Source organism: Mirounga leonina, unplaced genomic scaffold, assembly GCF_011800145.1.
Source record: "Mirounga leonina isolate KUSES-001 unplaced genomic scaffold, KU_Mleo_1.0 Mir_53, whole genome shotgun sequence".
Taxonomy (NCBI): domain Eukaryota; kingdom Metazoa; phylum Chordata; class Mammalia; order Carnivora; family Phocidae; genus Mirounga; species Mirounga leonina.
The window spans coordinates 20028567-20051551 of record NW_023270807.1 but is presented as its reverse complement, the minus strand read 5'-3'; the positions used below and the strand labels follow the sequence as shown (position 1 = coordinate 20051551).

At 35.0% G+C, this 22985-nt stretch overlaps 1 protein-coding gene across 1 annotated transcript in view; it reads right to left on the bottom strand.

The window, feature by feature from the left end:
- Nucleotides 1–22985, bottom strand: part of TINAG (tubulointerstitial nephritis antigen) — a 92762-nt gene that overhangs the window by 48843 nt on the left and 20934 nt on the right. Inside the window, exons 5-9 of the mRNA XM_034990500.1 lie at nucleotides 19821–19944; nucleotides 16146–16296; nucleotides 13838–14018; nucleotides 11895–11940; nucleotides 8625–8748 (exon numbers count right to left, since the gene is read on the bottom strand). Of these exons, the coding sequence (XP_034846391.1) occupies nucleotides 8625–8748; nucleotides 11895–11940; nucleotides 13838–14018; nucleotides 16146–16296; nucleotides 19821–19944 (626 nt within the window). The remainder of the gene's footprint in view (nucleotides 1–8624; nucleotides 8749–11894; nucleotides 11941–13837; nucleotides 14019–16145; nucleotides 16297–19820; nucleotides 19945–22985) is intronic.

Here is a 22985-nt window from a genome sequence, read left to right as displayed (position 1 = left end):
TTTTTGAATTTTTCTTTTTCCCTTTTTCAACCAACATCTTATCAATCCCTTTTTTAAAAAATCTTTTTTATTTTTCATTTTTAGAGTCATATTCTGTCCCTTCATAGTAGTTAACCTTATTTTTGGTAGTTATATGTAAGTTGTTCTCTCTTTAAAATTTTGGGATACAGTTTCTTTTAACAGACCAAAATATACCCTAAATCTCTAGTGGATGGCTTTGTTCTAGTCTCCTGCCTGATCACATTCCCTTCCTTTTTTTTTTTTAAATCCTCTTTCTTTTTTCAACCAACTTCTTATTTTATCAATTCCTTTTATATTTATAATTTTCATCTTTACAGTCATATTCCATCCCTTCATTGTACTAACCCTTGTTTTTGTACATATATAAGTTTTTCTTTCTTTAAAATTTTGGGAGGCACTTTCTTCTAACAGACCAAAATACGCCCAAAATCTAGTGTGTGGCACTGATCTATGCACCAGCCTGATCATATTTGATCATATTGTCTTTTTTGTTCGTTTGTTTTTTTCTTTTTTCTTTCTTTCCCTTTCTTTTCCCCTGTTTCAGGTCTCTTCTGATTTCTTTAGTGTATATTTTCCTGGGGACATTGTTATCCTGTTAGCATTTTGTTCTCTCATTCATCTATTCTCCTCTGGACAAAATGACAAGATGGACAAAATCACCTCAACAAAAAGAACAAGAGGCAGTACTGACTGCCAGGGACCTAATCAAAATGGACATTAGTAAGATGTCGGAACTAGAGTTCAGAATGATGATTTTAAAGATACTAGCTGGGCTTGAAGAAAGCATGGAAGATATTAGAGAAACCCTTTCTGGAGAAATAAAAGAACTAAAATCTAACCAAGTCAAAATCAAAAAGGCTATTAAGGAGGTGCAATCAAAAATGGAGGCTCTACCTGCTAGGATAAATGAGGCAGAAGAGGGAATCAGTAATATAGAAGACCAAATGATGGAAAATAAAGAAGCTGCGAAAAAGAGAGATAAACAACTACTGAATCACGGGGCAGAATTCGAGAGATAAGTGATACCATACGATGAAACAATATTAGAATAATTGAGATCCCAGAAGAACAAGAAAGAGAGAGAGGGGCAGAAGTTATATTGGAGCAAATTATAGCAGAGAACTTCCCTAGTTTGGGGAAGGAAACAGGCAGCAAAATCCAGGAGGCACAAAGAACCCCTCTCAAAATCAATAAAACTAGGTCAACACCCCAACATCTACTAGTAAAACTTACAAGTCTCACAGACAAAGAGAAAATCCTGAAAGCAGCTCAGGAGAAGAGATCTGTAACCTACAATGGTAGAAACATTAGATTGGCAACAGACCTATCCACAGAGACCTGGCAGGCCAGAAAGGACTGGCAGGATATATTCAGAGCATTAAATGAGAAAAATATGCAGCCAAGAATACTATATCCAGCTAGGCTGTCATTGAAAATAGAAGGAGAGATAAAAAGCTTCCAGGACAAACAAAAACTAAAGCAATTGGCAAACATGAAACCAGCCCTACAAAATATTGAAAGGGGTCCTCTAAGCAAAGAGAGAGCCTAAAAGTAACAAAGACCAGAAAGGAACACAGACAATATACAGTAACAGTCATATTACAGACAATACAGTGGCACTAAATTCCTATCTTTCAATAGTTACCCTGAATGTAAATGGGCTAAATGCCCCAATCAAAAGACACAGGCTATCAGATTGGATAAAAAAACAAGACCCGTCAATATGCTATCTGCAAGAGACTCATTTTAGAACCAAAGACACCCCCAGATTGAAACTGAGGAGGTGGAAAACAATTTACCATGCTAATGGACACCAAAAGAAAGCTGGGGTGGCAATCCTTATATCAGACAAATTAGATTTTAAACCAAAGACTAGGGGCGCCTGGGTGGCTCAGTTGGTTAAGCGACTGCCTTCGGCTCAGGTCATGATCCTGGAGTCCCTGGATAGAGTCCCGCATCGGGCTCCCTGCTCGGCAGGGAGTCTGCTTCTCCCTCTGACCCTCCTCCCTCTCATGCTCTCTGTCTCTCATTCTCTCTCTCACAAATAAAAAAAATCTTAAACCAAAGACTAGAGTAAGAGATGAGGAAGGACGCTATATCCTACTTAAAGGTCTATCCAACAAGAAGATCTAACAATTGTAAATATCTATGCCCCTAACATGGGAGCAGCCAATTATATAAGCCAATTAATAACAAAAGCAAAGAAACACATTGACAACAATACAATAATAGTAGGGGACTTTAACATTCCCCTCATTGAAATGGACAGATCATCTAAGCAAAAGATCAACAAGAAAATAAAGGCTTTAAATGACACACTGGACCAAATGGACTTCACAAATATATTGAGAACATTCCATCCCAAAGCAACAGAATACATATTCTTCTCTAGTGCCCATGGAACATTCTCCAGAAAAGATCACATCCTGGGTCACAAATCAGGTCTCAACCAGTACCAAAAGATTGGGACCATTCCCTGCATATTTTCAGACCACAATGCTTTGAAACTAGAACTCAATCACAAGAGGAAAGTCGGGAAGGACTCAAATACATGGAGGCTAAAGAGCATCCTACTAAAGAATGAATGGGTCAACCAGGAAATTAAAGAAGAATTAAAAAAATTCATGGAAACAAATGAAAATGACAACACAACTGTTCAAAATCTTTGGGATGCAGCAAAGGCAGTCCTAAGTGGAAAGTATATAACAATACAGGCCTTTCTCAAGAAACAAGAAAGATCTCAAATATACAACCTAACCCTACACCTAAAGGAGCTAGAGAAAAAACAGCAAATAAAGCCTAAAGCCAGCAGGAGAAGAGAAATAATAAAGATTAGAGCAGAAATCAATGAAATAGAAACCAAAAGAACAGTAGAACAGATCAATGAAACTAGGAGCTGGTTCTCTGAAAGAATTAACAAGATTGATAAACCCCTGGCCAGACTTATCAAAAAGAAAAGAGAAAGGACCCAATAAATAAAATCATGAATGAAAGAGGAGAGATCACAACCAACACCAAAGAAATACAAACAATTATAAGAACATATTATGAGCTACTCTATGCCAGCAAATTAGATAATCTGGAAGAAATGGATGCATTCCTAGAGATGTATCAACTACCAAAACTGAACCAGGAAGAAAGAGAAAACCTGAACAGACCTATAACCACTAAGGAAATTGAAGCACTCATCAAAAATCTCCAACCAACAAAAGCCCAGGGCCAGATGGCTTCCCGGGGGAATTCTACCAAACATTTCAAGAAGAATTAATACCTATTCTTCTGAAACTGTTCCAAAGAAATAGAAATGGAAGGAAAACTTCCAAACTCATTTTATGAGGCCACCATTACCTTGATCCCAAAACCAGACAAAGACCCCACCAAAAAGGAGAATTATAGACCAATATCCTTGATGAACATGGATGCAAAAATTCTCACCAAAATACTAGCCAATAGGATCCAACAGTACATTAAAAGGATTATTCACCACGACCAAGTGAGATTGATCCCTGGGCTGCAAGTTTGGTTCAACATCTGCAAATCAATCAATGTGATACAATACATTAACAAAAGAAAGAACAAGAACCACATGATCCTATCAATAGATGCAGAAAAAGCATTTGACAAAGTACAGCATCCTTTCTTGATCAAAACTCTTCACAGTGTAGGGATAGAGGGTACATACCTCAATATCATAAAAGCCATCTATAAAAAACCTACAGCGAGTATCAGTCTCAATGGGGAAAAACTGAAAGCTTTCCCCCTAAGGTCAGGAACGTGCCAGGGATGTCCACTCTCACCACTGCTATTCACCATAGTATTAGAAGTCCTAGCCACAGCAATAAGACAACAAAAAGAAATAAAAAGGCATCCAAATTGGCAAAGAAATCAAACTCTCACTCTTTGTAGATGATATGATACTTTATGTGGAAAACCCAAAAGACTCCACCCCAAAACTGCTAGAACTCATACAGGAATTCGGTGAAGTGGCAGGATATAAAATCAATGCACAGAAATCAGTGGCATTCCTATACACCAAAAACAAGACAGAAGAAAGAGAAATTAAGGAGTCGATCCCATTTACAATTGCACCCAAAACCGTAAGATACCTAGGAATAAATCTAACCAAAGAGGCAAAGAATCTGTACTCAGAAAACTATAAAATACTCATGAAAGAAATTGAGGAAGACACAAAGAAATGGAAAAACGTCCCATGCTCATGGATTGGAAGAACAAATATTGTGAAGATGTCAATGCTACCTAGAGCAATCTACATATTCAATGCAATCCCTATCAAAAATCCCTATCAAAATCCCTTTTTTCAAAGAAATGGAACAAATAATCCTAAAATTTGTATGGAACCAGAAAAGACCCCGCATAGCCAGAGGAATGTTGAAAAAGAAAAGCAAAGCTGGCGGCATCACAATTCTGGACTTCCAGCTCTATTACAAAGCTGTCATCATCAAGACAGTCTGGTACTGGCACCAAAACAGACACATAGATCAATGGAACAGAATAGAGAGCCCAGAAATGGACCCTCAACTCTATGGTCAACTCATCTTCGACAAAGCAGGAAAGAATGTCCAATGGAAAAAAGACAGTCTCTTCAACAAATGGTGTTGGGAAAATTGGACAGCCACATGCAGAAGAATGAAACTGGGCCATTTCCTTACACCACAAACAAAAATAGATTCAAAATGGTTGAAAGACCTAAATGTGAGACAGGAGTCCATCAAAATCCTAAAGGAGAACACAGGCAGCAATCTCTTTGACCTCAGCTGCAGTAACTTATTCCTTGAAACATCATCAAAGGCAAGGGAAGCAAGGGCAAAAATGAACTATTGGGACTTCATCAAGATAAAAAGCTTCTGCACAGCAAAAGAAACAGTCAACAAAACCAAAAGACAACCGACAAAATGGGAGAAGATATTTGCAAGTGACATATCAGATAAAGGGCTAGTATCCAAAATCTATAAAGAACTTCTTAAACTCAACACCCAAAGAACAAAGAATCTAATCAAGAAATGGGCAGAAGACATGAACAGACATTTTTCCAAAGAACACATCCAAATGGCCAACAGACACATGAAAAGTGCTCAACATCGCTCGGCATCAGGGAAATCCAAATCAAAACCTCAATGAGATACCACCTCACACCAGTCAGAATGGCTAAAATTAACAAGTCAGGAAATGACAGATGTTGGCGGGGATGCGGAGAAAGGGGAACCCTCCTACACTGTTGGTGGGAATGCAAGCTGGTGCAGCCACTCTGGAAAACAGTATGGAGGTTCCTCAGAAAGTTGAAAATATAGCTACCATATGATCCAGCAATTGCACTACTGGGTATTTACCCCAAAGATACAAATGTAGTGATCTGAAGTGGTACATGCACCCTGATGTTTATAGCAGCAATGTCCACAATAGCCAAACTATGGAAAGAGCCAAGATGTCCATCGACAAATGAATGGATAAAGAAGATGTGGTATATATATACAACAGAATATTATGCAGCCATCAAAAGGAATGAAATCTTGCCATTTGCAACAACGTGGATGGAACTGGAGGGTATTATGCTGAGCAAAATAAGTAAATCAGAGAAAGACAAGTATCATATGACCTCACTGATATGAGGAATTCTTTATCTCAGGAAACAAACTGAGGGTTGCTGGAGCAGTGGGGGGTGGGAGGGATGGGGTGGCTGGGTGATAGACACTGGGGAGGGTATGTGCTATGGTGAGCACTGTGAATTGTGTAAGACTGTTGAATCACAGACCTGTACCTCTGAAACAAATAATACATAATATGTTAAAAAATAAATAGAAGAAGATAGCAGGAAGGGAAGAATGAAGGGGGTAAAATTGGAGGGGGAGACAAACCATGAGAGACTACGGACTCTGAGAAACAAACTAAGGGTTCTAGAGGGGAGGGGGTTGGGGGGATGGGTTAGCCTGGTGATGGGTATTAAAGAGGGCATGTACTGCATGGAGCACTGGGTGTTATGCACAAACAATGAATCATGGAACACTACATAAAAAACTAATGATGTAATATATGGTGATTAACATAACATAAAAAAAAAGAACTGGTGAATCACTGTATTGTACACCTGAAACTAATATAACACTGTATGCTAAGAATACTGGAATTTAAAAATAAATAAATAAACACAATACTTTAAAAAAAAAATAGGCCAATTAGAATTTAACCAAAGTTGAGATTTTGCTAAGCAAGTATATTGAATGAAGCAGGGGCAGAGTCCAGGGTGTGTGACTGAGTATAATGATTTGTCATGGCATTTTAATTAAATAAGGAAGCAAGTGTAGCATCAAGAAGAAGGTTGGTTAAATAGTGACCAGACTGAATGCCATAATTCACTGATAGCATGTACGGGGCTGAGGAATTTTTGAGGTCAGAGTAGAGAAAGTGGACTAGAGAGAGAGGACATGATAGAGAGTAAAATGCGTAGATTTAAGATCAAAGTTTGAAAAAGAAGGCAGGGAAAGACCATGAAGAATGTATAGCTCAAAAAGAATTATTCAAAAAAAACTAGAGAAGTCAGACATACACTCAAAGAAATTACAGACATGAACTCTCTAACCCATATGGGGTCCTTCATGGCTGTCCAACCCTTCAAATAGCTTGAAGGACAGTTAAAAGAAAAAAACAAAATTAAAAAAACATTTCAGAGGCAAGAGCCATTTGGAGAATGAACACCAAATATAATAAATGTTCAAGGATAGATGGGAAAATGTAGAAAGAAATCGTACACAACAAAACACTAAGAAATTTACAAAATAAATGTTATTAAAAAGATAATAGGAGATACAGAATATCCAACATATGTATAATATGTACTTTAATAAGTGAATATATTTAATTCAAGGATGAAAGAAACAAGGTTAGTATGAGTGTTCTAATAGAAAAAGTCATGTCACTTCTAAGGAGACAAAAACACCTGGTTAGTCAGAGATTTTTCTGTGGAAAAACTCAAGGCCAGAAACCCTGGAACAACATCTGCAGAGTTCTGAAGTTACTGTAGTCCCAGAATTTTATACCGAATATTATTCTTAAATCAAAGGAAAACAAACACTTTCTCAAACATGTAAGAAATTAGGGACCACAAGCATTAAGAGTCCTTCTTGATGAAAAATAAATTTAAAAAAATCATAAATTAAAAAAAAGAATTGCTGGAAAATAATTCAAAATTATTCAACAAAGTAACTGATAAAAATTAAACTCAAGGACAGAAAAGCCACCATAAAAAGTATTTGCTTATCATTGACTCTATTAATACACAATAAAGTTTAAACAACTATTAGTATTATAGTTTCAGAGCAGAATGTAAATTCAATAATTGTGTAATATATTAAAATCATATTACTAATAAATATAAGATGTATGAGAGGAGGAGAGGTGGGGAGAAGTATAAGAATGATAAATTTCTTCATTTTTTTAAGAAATCAATAGATATAGGGGCACCTGGGTGGCTCAGTCAATTGGGTGTCTGCCTTCAGCTCAGGTCATGATCTCAAGTCCTGGGTTGAGGCCCCATGTTGGACTCCCTGCTCAGTGGGGAGTCTGCTTCTCCCTTTCCCTCTTTCCCTTAGCCCTTCCCCCACTTGTGCTCTCTCTCTCTCTGTCAAATAAATAAAATCTTTAAAAAAATTAAAATAAAAAAATAAAATAAAGATGGGATGATGATTAAAGAGACATCACAGAAGATAACTTGTCTACATACCTTAGAACTGACTCAGAACGTTTCAAAGATCAGTAAAAAGAAGGCAGCAATTTGTTTGGAGTTGAGGTTGCTTTTGTGCAGGCTCAATCAAATTTAGACAGGAAGGACATTTTCAATAGGAACAAAGTCATTTACCAAGATGGCAAAGTAAGAAAAGTGAGGGTTTGGATGGAAATGAAAGAAAAAGACCCAGAAACCTTTCCTGTAGCATTTAGTTTGAGTTGGACTGAGATATTAAGAGAAAGAGCTTAAAGACAGGGCAAAGTCAAAATGAGCTGGAGAAGGCACTGGGGAAAGTGGTCTAGATGACCACAGTCTCTTTTTAAGTACAGTCTGTGAAACTACTTACTCCTGAAATGCAATCCAATTTTGAAGCTATTTCTTGCCCTGGTAGAGATGAATGTATTTTACTCACAATTTGATAAGTGTAATTTCTAAAATGCTTACAGAAATACAAAAAATAATCTTGTACTGAAATAAAAGTGACCCTATTCTTTCTTCCTGCTAATCGCTACCATTCCATCTAAAACCTTCTCGCCAAATCCTAATATACTTTGGATTTGTACCCTTCCCCTGCTTATGCCATATGTAGAATTTATTCCAATAATATATTTCCCTGTCCTTAAAACAGATTTTTAGAACACACTCACAACTGAGAGGAAATGATCATCTTTTCCAGAATATTGAGTTACCCTTTAACCAGGCTTTAAAATAATGACTAAATAGTGCCAAGGTTTGGATACTTTTTAATTTGTATGGAACTCTCTCATACCAAGGAAAATTCTGGTACCTGTATGCACTTTATACACGTATGTTTTGTTTCATTTGCCAAAAGCATTAAATGAAGATTTTTAAGAAATTGCCTTACCCAGTGAGTTTGACAGCGTGTGTCTGGAGCTTTTGATATTTGCTTGACTCTTCATTTGTTCTGGTAACATGTCTATATATCCCTGTCTTATAATGGAAGAAATCCTCATGGACTTGCATTATGGCTAAAATAAAACCCAACAGAATGAAACAGTTTGAAACAAATCTCTTTAAAATTTTCTAGAAATTCTCACAGAACAATCAATGGTTAAATTGCCAGGAGGAGAATCTAAGAAGGGACTTTGCAATTCAGCCTAATTCTCTTTCCTACTTGATTTAATTGCTGCAATTTTTGTTGTTGTTGTTCTCTTATAAAAACAGCTTTTAGCTATTTAGAATATTACTTAAGTACACATTATATCTTTAAAACACCATCTATTCTTAATTGACAGAGACACTATTACCAGGAATTGAAACCCTTGCAGAGAAGCCCCACTGCACTTGGCTAGTGATTGCTGTTTCTCCATTAACCTTGAACTTCACCATGAGCCTCTTAAAACTCCAATTAAGCTAGCAGTGAAGGGTGAACCTAGCAAACAGGGCTTAAAGTAATTGTCCTTAATCCTTGGAAGTAAATACAAACCTTTCCTTGGCGAGTTTGAATAAAAAGTAAACCTTTGGCAAAAGAATACTCTGACAAGATTTCAACCTCCCAGCTCCGGAGAGCTAAGCCACTGCTGTATTCTTTAGAAAGTAAGAGCTTATATTTGATAAAGCTCTCCTTCATTCCCTCACCTAGATTACTTCTTTTCTGTATCGTGTGCTGCTTTGTTGAAGGGCTTGGACAATTCAGGGTGAAGACTTTAAACTTCTAGAAGACATGAATTAAGAATATTTTTAGTTGTAACTAGATAAGTATACCTTGGTAAGTGCACAATGCTTGTCTATAATTAGTTTGACATGTTTTTTAAATAAAATAAAAACTAAGGTCACAAGCATTTGATAGATCCTAAAATGAAGCTTCTATTCCAAAGTCATATATAACTTTTTAATGTTCCACCTTTTATTTCCTTTTTTAATGTTTCATACCTTTTCTGATGCTCTTTAAATATTCTCAAAAGAGGTTAAGTCTTCTTTATCTACTTTAAAATACATCTCCCCAAAAATAAATAAAATACATTCCCATAGGATTTTAAGAATTTATATAACTGTACTTTACACAGACCTTGTTTTGTTCTCTTTTCAGCACCTAAACTTATTTCTAATTCTACAGATTTTAGAAGAATGCACACCATGTTATTTATCCAGCATCCCATTGCCTTTTACATTCTTTTGTACTGAGAGAGGAGAAAATGCCGTATGTTAGCCCAGGCAACGCTGTGCAGACAAACAAGTTGCATCTACAGCAAGATGAGTCAACCAGCACTTGTATAAATGTGAAGATACTGCTAGGGGTTTTTCTCCTCTATAGAACCATTGACCCCTTAAGCTCTTCTCAACTCTCCCTAAGCATCAGTAATAAAATATACACTTCATTGCTGAGAAACAGTACCACCTGAAGAAGTGTGGGAGAGAGACCATCACAATTAACTTGAAGGGGGCTCCTTGCTTCAGTTTCTGACACCAAAACAGACTTGATGAACTCATAAAGATTAACTACATAAGTTACTGTAGTGCCATTTTACTTTTGGAAAGCTTCAGCAAACATATTACACAGCATTATAACAAGGGTACGGGCAAGATGGAGCCCACCTTGATGGCAGTTCTATCTCCTGCTCCTGGCTCAGGCTGGCAGGAGGTACATTCTTGACAGATGTGTTGAATAATTTGGATTTCAACTTTACTATTTTAAAATGTTTATCTTTGATTCTTACTGTGATTCTTTTTATTATTTTTTATTTATTATGTGAAATTCATGTATATTTAAGTACTTGACCATAAAATAAACCTCCCAGGCTCTCAATTTTAAAGAATTATGATCCAAATTACTTCTGACTGATTAAAAGACAGAGAGAAACTTGAAACAGTACTACAATGACTTGAAGATTCAGAGAGCTTAAATAACTTGCCCAAAGTCATTTAAGTAGCAAATGCCAAAGGTGGAATTTTGAATTCAGCCTTGACTTACAACACTTTTGCTCCTTTAAAATCGTCACACGAACTTAACTTATTGAAGCATGCATGTAAATTACATGATTCCCCCAGTCTTATAACAGCCAGTAAAAATTACATAATTACAAGGAAAAAATTCTCCTCATTTGTTTGTGTTTTGTTTAAGGTCCCAGGATTTTTAGAATTCAGTTCAGGACATGTTTAGTGTAAGCTCTAGTTTCTCAATAAATGTTAAGTGGTGATAATGATCAATAAAAATATTCCAACACAACTTAAAAATCCATGGTTTCTGCTAGAGGTCAGCGCTCAGAAAAGCAAAAGTAGATGCTGGCCAATAATTCCTTAGGTATACATCAAATGTTTTACATTTAATTTTGGTTAATTTAAGTTGATTTGGTTCATTCCACTGCACTGATAATACATTTTGGGCCTTCACATGTTCACAACCTGAATTTCCATTTTAGGCCTCGCTGGGTCTGTTTCAAGGCAATGTTTAGTACAGGAAACATACTCTATGAACTTATCTTCTTCATCCATTGCAGTGGTGCAAAATAAAATTCAATAGGGAAGCAGAGGAACTACATATCAGAGATGATATCTTAAAAATGAAAGTCAATGTAAACTTGGTATATTATTTTCTTATTTACTGCTAATTTACTATCCATAACACATCTACAAAATTGATCAAAATAAAAGGCATTTTATAAAACACAAAAATCACACTGACTTATTTAATTTATTTTGAGTTTATGGAAAAAGGAAAATATTTAGATTTTTTCCACTGCTAAAGCTTGATTTGTTTTCAATCCATTACCTAATCCCTTTAAAATGAAGGTGAGGAAATTTCTAATACTATGTGTGGTCCTTAAGTATAGACTGGATAATTAAATGAGCTCCACTACTTAGCATTCCATGTTTGACTGTCGGCTTGGCCCAGGATCACTTTTGGAAAGACTTAGCAGACTTTCATCAAATGTGTTATTAATATTTAGGAATTCAATTTATGAATGTGTCTATCTTCTTAAAATAAAATGGCAGATAATGAAGGTATTAGGTAAACATATATCCTATAATTGTACTGATCTTAGAACTGTTGAACCTTTATGAACACTCTAAAAGTAAAAATTTTCTTTTATTCAGCTCCTTTTGCATGAATTAAAAGATAATATTGTTTATTAAAGAAATAAATAAGACACAACCATATTTCACTCAAGCTTACCTTGTACTGGTCCATTTTGCATGATTTCTTTCATGATCTCAGTTTCCTAGAAGGAAAAGTATCAATGAACATTGTTATCAGACCTACTTTCTATTGGTATCTATATCAGATCTGTTATCTACCTATATTTATTATCAGACCAAACCTATTGTTTGGTGTATATTAGGTGCCGTATCATCAATTTAAGAATTATACAATCCAATGTGCCTTGACCACTTATAATTTACTTTTAATCATGCCTTGAGGGGCACCTGGGTGGCTCAGTTGGTTAAGCGACTGCCTTCGGCTCAGGTCATGATCCTGGAGTCCCGGGATCGAGTCCCACATCGGGCTCCCTGCTCAGCAGGGAGTCTGCTTCTCCCTCTGACCCTCCTCCCTCTCATGCTCTCTGTCTCACAAATAAATAAAAAAAATCTTAAAAAAAAAAAAAATCATGCCTTGAAATACTCACATGAAACACCACATTGATCAAGTTGCTAAAGACAAGATGCACCCATTTGTTTCACTGACTTTTACCACTGGTAATAATTTTGGAATGAAGAGGAAATTAAATAATAGCTTTTTCTGGTCACAAAAAAAAATAATTATGTTTTATCAGTGGAGACTTTGTCATCTCCATTCTTTTGACTAATTGAACCCCAGATGATTGTTTAGTGATGTTCCTCAGTGTGGCTATAGTATATAAATATCTCTATGCTGTCACCCACTGTGTGATCAGCCCTTAGTTAAAAGGCAGGTCATTCATTTTTTCATTTGTTCATATATGTGCATTGATCACAGAGTATATACCAAAAACTAGAACAGAAACAAATATTGACCCTGTACCTATCCTCAAGGAATTTACATTTTGGTAGAGTAGAAAGACAGTAGCACAACTAATTGCATTATGATGTAATAAGTTCTATTACAGAGATAAGCACAAAGTTCCCAGGGATGCAAATGAAAAAGAAAAGTAATCCCATGTAGGAGTCAAGAAAAGGTCACAGAGAAGATGAGGTTTTGACCTGGGCCTTCACCCATGTGTTGGATTCTACCAGACGGAAATAGGTGGGATAACCACATGGGTCAGAGGAATCATCACCTGGGTAAGTAGAGAAGCATGAGAGAGAATGATGTATCTAGGGAGCAGACAGTAGTCCTGTTTATCAGGAGCATTTGGAGCAGGTGGAGGGGCATATGCAGGCAGGACAAAAGTCTGTAAAGGCAGTAGATCAGAGTCAAATCACAGAAGACCTATATGCCATGGTAAGAATACTAAACCGTATTCTGTAGGTAATTGAAAGCCACTCAAGGTTCAGATATTCACTGAAAGTGAGGTCTGGGTAACACTGATATGATGGAGTAAAATTTGTCCAGGCTTTCAACATGAAAAACTAGACTCTAAGGGAGTCATTTTCCCTTTATGGCTATGTCTACTTCAATTATTTTGTGGACTAAGGCAAAGGATTGACACAATGAGCTACTACCACCAAAAAGTCAGTGAAAAAAGGTCTGATTTAGCTTTTATTTGTCAAGTATGTAAATATATATCATATAATCATTCATGCTGCTAATATTACAAAGCTCAGAAATCTGAGAGTCTTTAATGAACACTTTAAGAATATAAACAATTAGGGGCGCCTGGGTGGCTCAGTTGGTTAAGCGACTGCCTTCGGCTCAGGTCATGATCCTGGAGTCCCGGGATCGAGTCCCGCATTGGGCTCCCTGCTCGGCGGGGAGTCTGCTTCTCTCTCTGACCCTCCTCCCTCTCATGCTCTCTGTATCTCATTCTCTTTCTCAAATAAATAAATAAAATCTTTAAAAAAAAAAAAAGAATATAAACAATTATATCTGAAAACTAGCATTATTTTAGAATATAATAGCTTTTAAATAGTTTAAATAATAGTAGAGCTCTATCTTTCTGAGAAAGTTAACCATTGTTAATTCTTTCCATTTAGACTTACGTTGGAGGAGACTCTGTATGGAGGAGAACATTGGTAGATCCTGTTCGATTTCTCGATGTTGTTGGGACATGGCTTGGTGGCATGCCGTTTTCCCCGCCCATCAGACCTACTTGCCATGGCGCAGCCATAATTGGTAGCATTTTGGTCCTTGAAAAGTGGATAGCATGCATGGGATACCAGTCTATGAAGAATAAGTAAAGAAGTAATATTTAGGAAAATGCCATAATATCCTATCTATGTGCAATTTTACTGAAAATTTATAAATTTTCCTGACTGCTTACATGTGTAACTTTCAAAATGTGAATTAATTCCAACATACCAGTTCAATATATTATACTCTTCCCTGCCCCTTCATTTTTATTATAATTTTAAAAGTCTCATTTTAATAAATAATTTATCTACAGTACAGAATTTCCTAAAGATGAAAAGTGACTGTCAATAAAATCTGTGGTAATATTAATAGGGGAAGTACTTCATCCTGCATCTATAATTATAATGTAGAAAAGCCAAGCTTAATGTGAAAAAGACAATTTTATTATGTTGAGATGGGGTATTTGATCAATGAAGTAAGTTTTGTAATTAAGGCTGTTTTGTTCTTGGTTTTACTTTTACATTTTTATTGAGTTAATAAATATCTCCTCATAAGATTTCAGTTATTATGTTTCTATGGTTCATGATATTTTGGGAGAAATACCATACAATAAGATAGTGTTAAAAGTTAATAGAGTAGAAAGTTATCAGACACATACAATGCACAAAAGATAAACAAAATAATTTTGATTTCTGATTTTGAAACTGAACATAGAAAAGTACAAATTATTTGGTACCAAAACTAATGTAATTTATTGAACATAGAAGAAGATCATAAGGAAAATAAACCATAAAATTGACTTTATATATATTCAATTTGAACTGGCCATAGAAGTACCCAATAAGATTGCTTCAGAAAAATTCAATAGTGTTCAACAGAGTAAGAGAATCTGAGCAAGGAGTGTGATGGAAGCAAAGCCATTAAAGACTATAAACACTTCAAAAAATTCTTGCATTAAACATACTGCTTTGGGGTAATGAGTGCCATTGATTGAATTGTGTCACCCAAAATTCATGTGTTGAACCCCCCAACGCCAAATGTGATGGTGTTTGGAGGGGCGTTTGAGAGATAATTCGCTTTAAATGAGGTGATGAAGGTGGGGTCCTCACACTGGCATTAGTGTTCTTATAAGCAGGGGAAGAGATACAAGTACTCTCTTTCCGCCACGTGAGCACACAACAAGAAGGCAAATGAGAAGAGGGCTCTCACGAGGACTAAATCAGCTAATATCTTGATCTTGGACTTCTCAGCCTTCAGACCTGTGGGATATAAAGTCCTACTGTTTAAGCTCCCCAGTCTATGGTATTTTGTTACGGTAACCTAAGCAGATCAACACAGTAAGATTTAGTTGGGTCTCAATGTTAATTTATATTTCTAAGCTTCTAAAGGGTATTAATTTTTGTCATAGTACAAAACAGAAGCCAACCAAGCACTACTATATCAGGAAGGTATCAGCCCAAGTTGTTCGTTTTAAGCACTACATTATTAAGCAAAATGTATGACATTTTTTTAAAGAAATTTGTTGCCACCCATCAATATCTGACATCCATGCTTTCATAGCACCTGACTGTTCTATAGCAAACCAAGAGGACTCAGTGGATGATAAAAGGACAGGGGAGCAGTACATATGTATACTACTAGTTATCAGCTGCAGTTTCCTTACCCAAATAACTTAGCTTTTAAGTAGATTAGCTCTTACAGTAGATATGAGGATGCATTAGGTATTACTACATGAGAGTAAGGAAATACAGCCTGCCTTCTCCCATCAAATGGGGCAGTGACACTTAATGATGTTGATAAGTCGAGGCAACCATAAATTCTTTATTTTATTCATCTCATTCTTAATCTAATTTCTACCTGGCATTATCCACCTACCTGAGTAACGAAAGACTCAGCAAAGGTATCAGCAATATCAACTACTCTATTCCCATTGAGACTCAGTAGAGCCATTTAGCTCAGAGCAACAAGAAGACAATGCTTACTTGAGTCTTTCCATTAATTTAGTGAGGAATGTATACATTCTTCAAATAATTGCTTCCAATAGCGTATAATCTTAGTAGATACCAAATATAGTGTATATTTAAATGTAATGCACACATTTATCTAGATGTAGCATATATTTATTTTCAGTAAAAATCTTGCAATTTATTTTTTTCCTTATTGACCCCAAACAGAACTTATAAGAATCCTAGAAACATATGTTGGGCAGCTATTTACCCACGTTTTCTCAGGAACCACCAAGCCCTATCGATGCTTCCACTATTGCATCCATGTCGGTTCTTGGCACAGCAGGAGATCAAATTTTGAGGGGATAGATTGGCTGTGTATTGACCTTTGGACTGAATTGCTATTCGGTCAGCTGCCACACCTGTTTCAAATAGAATACTCATTAATATTCAAGTGGCACATGACATTTTTAATAATTTACATAGCCCTTTTTTTGAATCCTAGTCTTCAGAACTTAATGTAATTTAAAATTAAAAATGAATGTCATTAATATATCTCTGTATTCCAGCAAAGTCAACTGGGTCATAATTTCAGTCATAATTTTTATCCAATTTTGGTATTGCTCAATTGTCTTATTGACTTCAAAGACTTTTCTAGTCTCTTGTTCCTTTCATGTTCTATACACTTATGAATTTTTCATTAAGAAATCTGTCAAGTGAAACTCCTCGAGGGCAAGAATCATATCTCATTTACATTTGTAACTACTCCTGTACCTCACATATAGTCATGGATAAATATATAACTTTTGAAATGAGTACAACTAAATGGAGGAAATCAGAAAAAACTTATCATAGAAATACCAACTGGAAATTCACCCATGTTAATCTGATATATTGGAATAAACTGAATCCTTGGTTTTTAAACCAGTATCGAGGTTAACCACTCTGAAAACCATTCATAAGCTAATCTATACTACTATGAATCTTATAAAATATCTAAAAACAACATAGCACATATTTATTCTCATAATATTTTGAAAATTATGATCCTAATCTTATTACATAGACATGGAATTCACCTTGTTTATACTTGATATAAATTTATAACAATATAAAATTCCCATGGTGGTTGTTAATCAGTTCATTCCTTTTCCCAGCACATATTTATTGACTGCCTACGAGGGGAGAAGCACTGTACTAAGCACTAAAAATTACAATAATGAACAAGAGTCACAATGCTACCATCACAGAATAATAAACTAGGGAAATTAATCCACCAGTAGCAGAAAACTATTTATGCTATCTTTTTGATATGAATGATGAGATCATGGGAAAATTTTGGTACAAATTTTTGTTGTTGCTGGATGGCTGGTATAGTTTGTTCTTGATATTTCAACTTAGTTACTTTTCATTAAAGGCAACAAAGTTGTAAACTTTCTTTTATTCATCCAATTTTCTCAGAAGAAGTTATAGCTTTTGCCCATCAAAACTGTCTGTATACTGGAACTTCTCAAGGTGCTAATTTAGAATTATTCTAAAATAATTCATTTTTAAATAATTCATTACATATATATTTCTGTATGTACAGGGTTTTTATGTAACTACAGCATATGTACAATTCTGTAGTGCAATTTTGGCACATTTGAAATGCTCAATATCTGTTCAATCTATAACCTCCTACTTCCTTCTCGATTCCCACCTCTTACTGTGTGGGGATATATTTTATAAGAGCAGATGACATTCTACTATGACCTCTGCTAGTCTCAAGGAATTAACTCCCTCTTTCGTAGAGGAAAATAGAAAATTTTTGATGTTTTGACTTTCAGTACAATGGTTCAGAATCCAATGTAAATTTGAAAATGGTAGTGTAACTATTATCTAGTTCAAAAACCACTTGGGACAACAGCAGTCAAGGAATCAGTAACCTGGCTTCCAGGATCATTTCTGAGATAGGATAAGTCATTTTATCTACTGTAACTCTTCTATAAAACCAAAGGCTTGAAAAATTTGACCTCTAAGATCCCTCCCAGCCCCATGAATCTGTAGATTTCAACTTAAGGATAAATATTTTAAATTCCAACGGGACACATGTTGTTCTTCTCAGACATTTCTCAATCTCAGTGAGTGTTTAATCCAAATTCACTTGAAATATTTAAGAATGACTCAGCTCAGCGAATTGTTTCCCACCCTCCTTTTGAAAACTGTTATTGGCTTTTACCTCTGAGACACACTCTACCATTTCCCCTGCTTATTTATTCTATCTCTACATTTGCCTCTGACAAGCATCACCCGCCCCCCATTTCAAACTCTTTCACCTCTTCAGCTTCTGACATTGTCCTTGAATTGTATTTGGCTGCATACCTATTGTTTTATATATGTTTATTTTTAAATGTCTTCTTTATTCCATTTAATAGCTTTTAGCTTCTTTGAAAAACATTTTTTTTCTTATTTTAACTATTACTTTCTGATGTAATTATCTGGATCTTTAAAAGAACCTAGTTTATTCTTTTCTTTGCTTAACACACTCAGAAAAAAATAGCTTAAGCCTGAATATAAAACCATGTCATCTGAAACCTCAGAAGTGTTGAAAACCCTCTTTCTGCTGTTTTGGTGAATTAGGTAGGTGGGCAAATCCAGACATAGCCCTGGGCTGAGGCCATCAGTGGGACTGTGTCCTGGGGATACCAAAGTACACCATCCAAATCAGGCTAGCAAGTTACTCTCACTATTTAACCAGCAACATCTTTCCTAAGACATCTTCAGAATACTGGTGTAACTTCAATTTAAAGCAAAATTCTTATATATCATCTAAGAGGTGTAATACATTAACCACATGAACATAAAATGACAAATGTTTTATCTGATTAAATATCTCCCTACCCATGTGAAACAAGGCTCAAACAGGTCCCCCGTGTGGATTGCTAGTAAGTGAGGACAAATATCAGAAATCCAGAAAACATTTGTTTTAGAGTAGGAAGTAGCATAGGCTTAATAGATAAAGCCATTCCAGAGGTAAGCTTGGCCAAAGGTACCATTTCTAGAACAAACTAGCTGACATATGAAGCAATGATATTTGGACAATTATATCAGTAATTTTCTGTCCAAAATAGTATCACGCTTCAGAGCTGGTTTCTCTGTGAATCTATGTCCCTATTTTACAATGCTTTCTGTGCTAAGACTTTAGAATTCTGAGCACTCTTGGAATTACCTTCAGAGCCTAGAACATAGTTTTATGAAGATCTTTGATAGTAGTCAATCAACATCATGTTAGGTTATTTGCTGGAATATAATTTAGAGACCAAATCTTAAGATTAACCTGAGTATTGATTTATTGGACCTGTGAACTTATATGAAAGTAATTATAAAAAGTAATATTCCTCACACTTTTGAAGTAACAGCAATACTAATTTGGAAGCTACTCATAACTTTGGAGTCAAAAGCTACGAATTTGCTTTCACCTAAAATGATAAAACCCATTTAATCCATTATTATTTTGTTCTGAAGTGTTTCTTTACATCAAAGTAATTTAATAATAAGGTATATTTTTGAAAATTTATAAAGAGAAAAGAATATAAGAATCATATAAGTATGTGTAAGTTTGTATTAGTATTACAGATAATATTATGAATAAAGACATACGTTATACTCTTCTTATCATCTGGCCTTAACTCTCAAAGGACAAACAAATTTTGGCAACTTTTCTTTGTTGCTCTTTTGATTTATTCTCCATTTAAAATTACACCCTAAAAATCAAGACCAATTTTCAGAGTGAATATGGATTTTTATATAATGTTCAAGCTGCTTTATCTGCTCTGAATACAATTTTATTTTAATTGGCCAAATGTTAATATTTCAAAATTCTGAATTTTAAAATCTTTTAATTACTGTCCCAGAACCTTGACTTAAAGGGAGAATCATAAGGAAGTAACTAAAATGACTTTATTACTTGCAGTAGAAAATGCCCATGATGCAGCACAATTTTTTTGATCCAATGGGCCATGAGTCCATCCAGGCCATTTATAAGAAGCAATAAAAAACTCTGGAAGATCAGTTGTTTCAGGTAAAGAAGCCTAAGGAAGAGAGGCAGACATCAGATGTCTTCAAAGGTATCCCACTAGCCATTATAAGAAAATGCCATGATCTTTTATAATATTTATCATTATTTTTTTAATTTCATACATTCATGTTTTCTGAATGACATCCCTGAAAGGTATTAGTAGTGTAGGATTTCTATTTCATATATGTTTAAAAATAATTCAATGCAGGGAATCTTAACACAGAGCAAAATCATAAGAACAAGATGTAGAATTTTTTCTGAGATACCATACAGTGCAATAATTTTAGCCAATGTTTCTATCATCTTGAATGAGAGTTGGGGTCACCCATATGTAAGAAGACATGGTGTTATTTAAATTTGGCCTCAGAAATTACATTTACTTTTATGTCCTTTCTTATGTTAGAGTGTGATTCTGTATGAAGTTAATGAAGTTTCAGCTGCTGTCTTTCCAAGAAGGTAAATTAAATGTTATGGACCTTGCTCCGTTCAAGTCACTCAAAGAAAATCTCAAACACAATACCCTATTTTTTTCCCAAACTTTTCTACAGAGTGATAACTTTCACTTCCATAAATAATGACTCAACCCAAATAAGGATTTTGTTTATTAATTTTTATCACTTATACACACACATTCACATACATCATTTTTGAGAATGTTTTAAAGTTTTCAATTTTTTTCTCAATATTTTATCTTCTCAATAGCTCTATGTTGTGTAATCATGGCAAATATTATTTACTCTATTTTATGAATGAGGAGACAAACTTCTAAAAGTTAAATGACATGCTAAGGTTAAATAAGAAATACCCCTGAAACCAGATCCAGGTTTTAGAATTCTTAACACTAAGCTCCATCTATCATTTCCTTACTTTATCAGAAATACATCGATATTTTACAACAAAAGTAAAATGTCTATAAAAACTAAAATTTTATCTATTTAAAAATATTATGATTATGCTTTCCATTAAACAAGTTGGGCTACTGCTCCAGTATCTTGCAAACAAAATTACTTCTGACAAGTACATAATTGCTTCAGAGACTAAAGGAAGATTTGGAATTTACATGTCAGCTTGAAAAGGTATCCCTCCAAAATATTTATAAATTTGAATTTTAATGAGAGAGTTCAGTTTTGATGAACTAGAAAGAAACTATTATCACCCAATAAGAAAGTTATTAAATCCTGAGTTCCATTACTAAAAACACTGCTATTTAGATGATGGAAGAAAAGTACAGAAAATGTCAAGCAGATCACAGTAGAGTGCCTGCATGATACTTTAAGAGCAGTATCGTGGAAATCTAGGTGATGTTAGATCTTTATGCCATTAGACTGACCACACTGCAGAAACCTAGAGTTGGAGCAGAATAAATTGACTGCTCTGAATAGATAGTTCCAGAGAGATAGATTCACTCTCCAAAGGAATCTAACTGCGATGGAAATACACCTATCTTATTAATTACTGATACCTTCCAACTTTATTGTCATTGCCTTATCAGTGTGCTTTTAAACATTTATAGTACTAAGTGGTCTCAAGTTTCCAGAAAAACAGGTGCAGTGCTGGTTGTTACTTTATCACTTTATAATTTAATAAAATAGATAGGATATCTTCCTTCTACTCTATTGAAGCAATAAAGATATAACTATTACATCAAACACATTTCAGCCTGGTTGAGTTATTTAAAATTTGACTTTCATATGCCCAAACCTACCAGGATGCTTTGCACATAGGAGATATTCAATAAATATCTCATAATGATGAGGAAATATAGATCTAATTGGTGGGTTTCATCTCTCTTTTTTTTTAAAGATTTTATTTATTTATTTGAGAGAGAGAGAATGAGAAAGAGAGACCACATGAGAGGGGGGAGGGTCAGAGGGAGAAGCAGACCCCCTGCTGAGCAAGGAGCCCGATATGGGACTCGATCCTGGGACTCCAGGATCATGACCTGAGCCGAAGGCACTCGCTTAACCAACTGAGCCACCCAGGCGCCCGGTGGGTTTCATCTCTTAAAAAAATGTTTTTCTCCCTTAGGCACATTAAATTAAATTATAAATATCAGTCTGCTTTTGTTTTTATGATTTATTACTTAAAAAAATACTAACGGTTCATCCTTCTCAATAAGATAAGACAATAGAGAAATAACAAGCAAAATGGCATTTTTATTGAAAACATACTTACCAACCCATTAAGCCAGATCCAATTCAAAAAGATCACCTATTGGATCTTTCAGAATTTTTATCATTTATTTAATATTGCTTTTCCTAAAAATAAACCCATAGGATTTGAAGATCAACAGGCACATACTATGTTGCAATTTTATTCTTCTTATGATATCAGATAATCTGATGAATAAACAAAGAGCAAATCTTATATCCCATTATTCCATAATTATTGTATGCCCCTGTAAAGTAAGAGTGTTTCTAAGGGCTTATAAATAAAGGTAAGCATCACAGAATAATAGCTTTTAGGAATTGGTAACACAAGTTTGGCTTCAACGCATACTTTTTGTGTGTGTATGTCAAAAAGATACCTTAATAAAGCAAAAGAATCAAGAGTATCAGCTGAGAGTGACAGAAATTTCAAAGTGACAGTGGCTTTTATTTTTAAAAAGATTTACACAGTGGTATATGGGCATTTTTAATTTTTTCAACTGTAATGCTAAAAAAGTTTCAGTCATAATCTAGTCGTATTTCCAAATTAACATTAGTCAAATTTGAGGTTAAATTTGAACAGTCTCCCTGCTTCAATATTTCTATTTAAAATTAGAGATCAAAAATATTGTGAATATAAAAATTAAAGGCAATGGTGAACACTGGAGAATTTTTTACAGTACTTCCTGCATTTAATTGAATGAAAATCTCTGAAAGAGTAATGCAAACATAATCACAGAGCAGCTTGAGAACACTCTAGTCAAATTCTGGACATTCTGGACATTCTTACTCTGAGCCCATATCTCCACAATATCCACCATGTGAGTGACCGCCCCTATCTCTAGCTGCACTTTCCTCCACTTAAATTTGGATAATCAGAGTGACCTGAGAATCAAAAGAAGGCAAC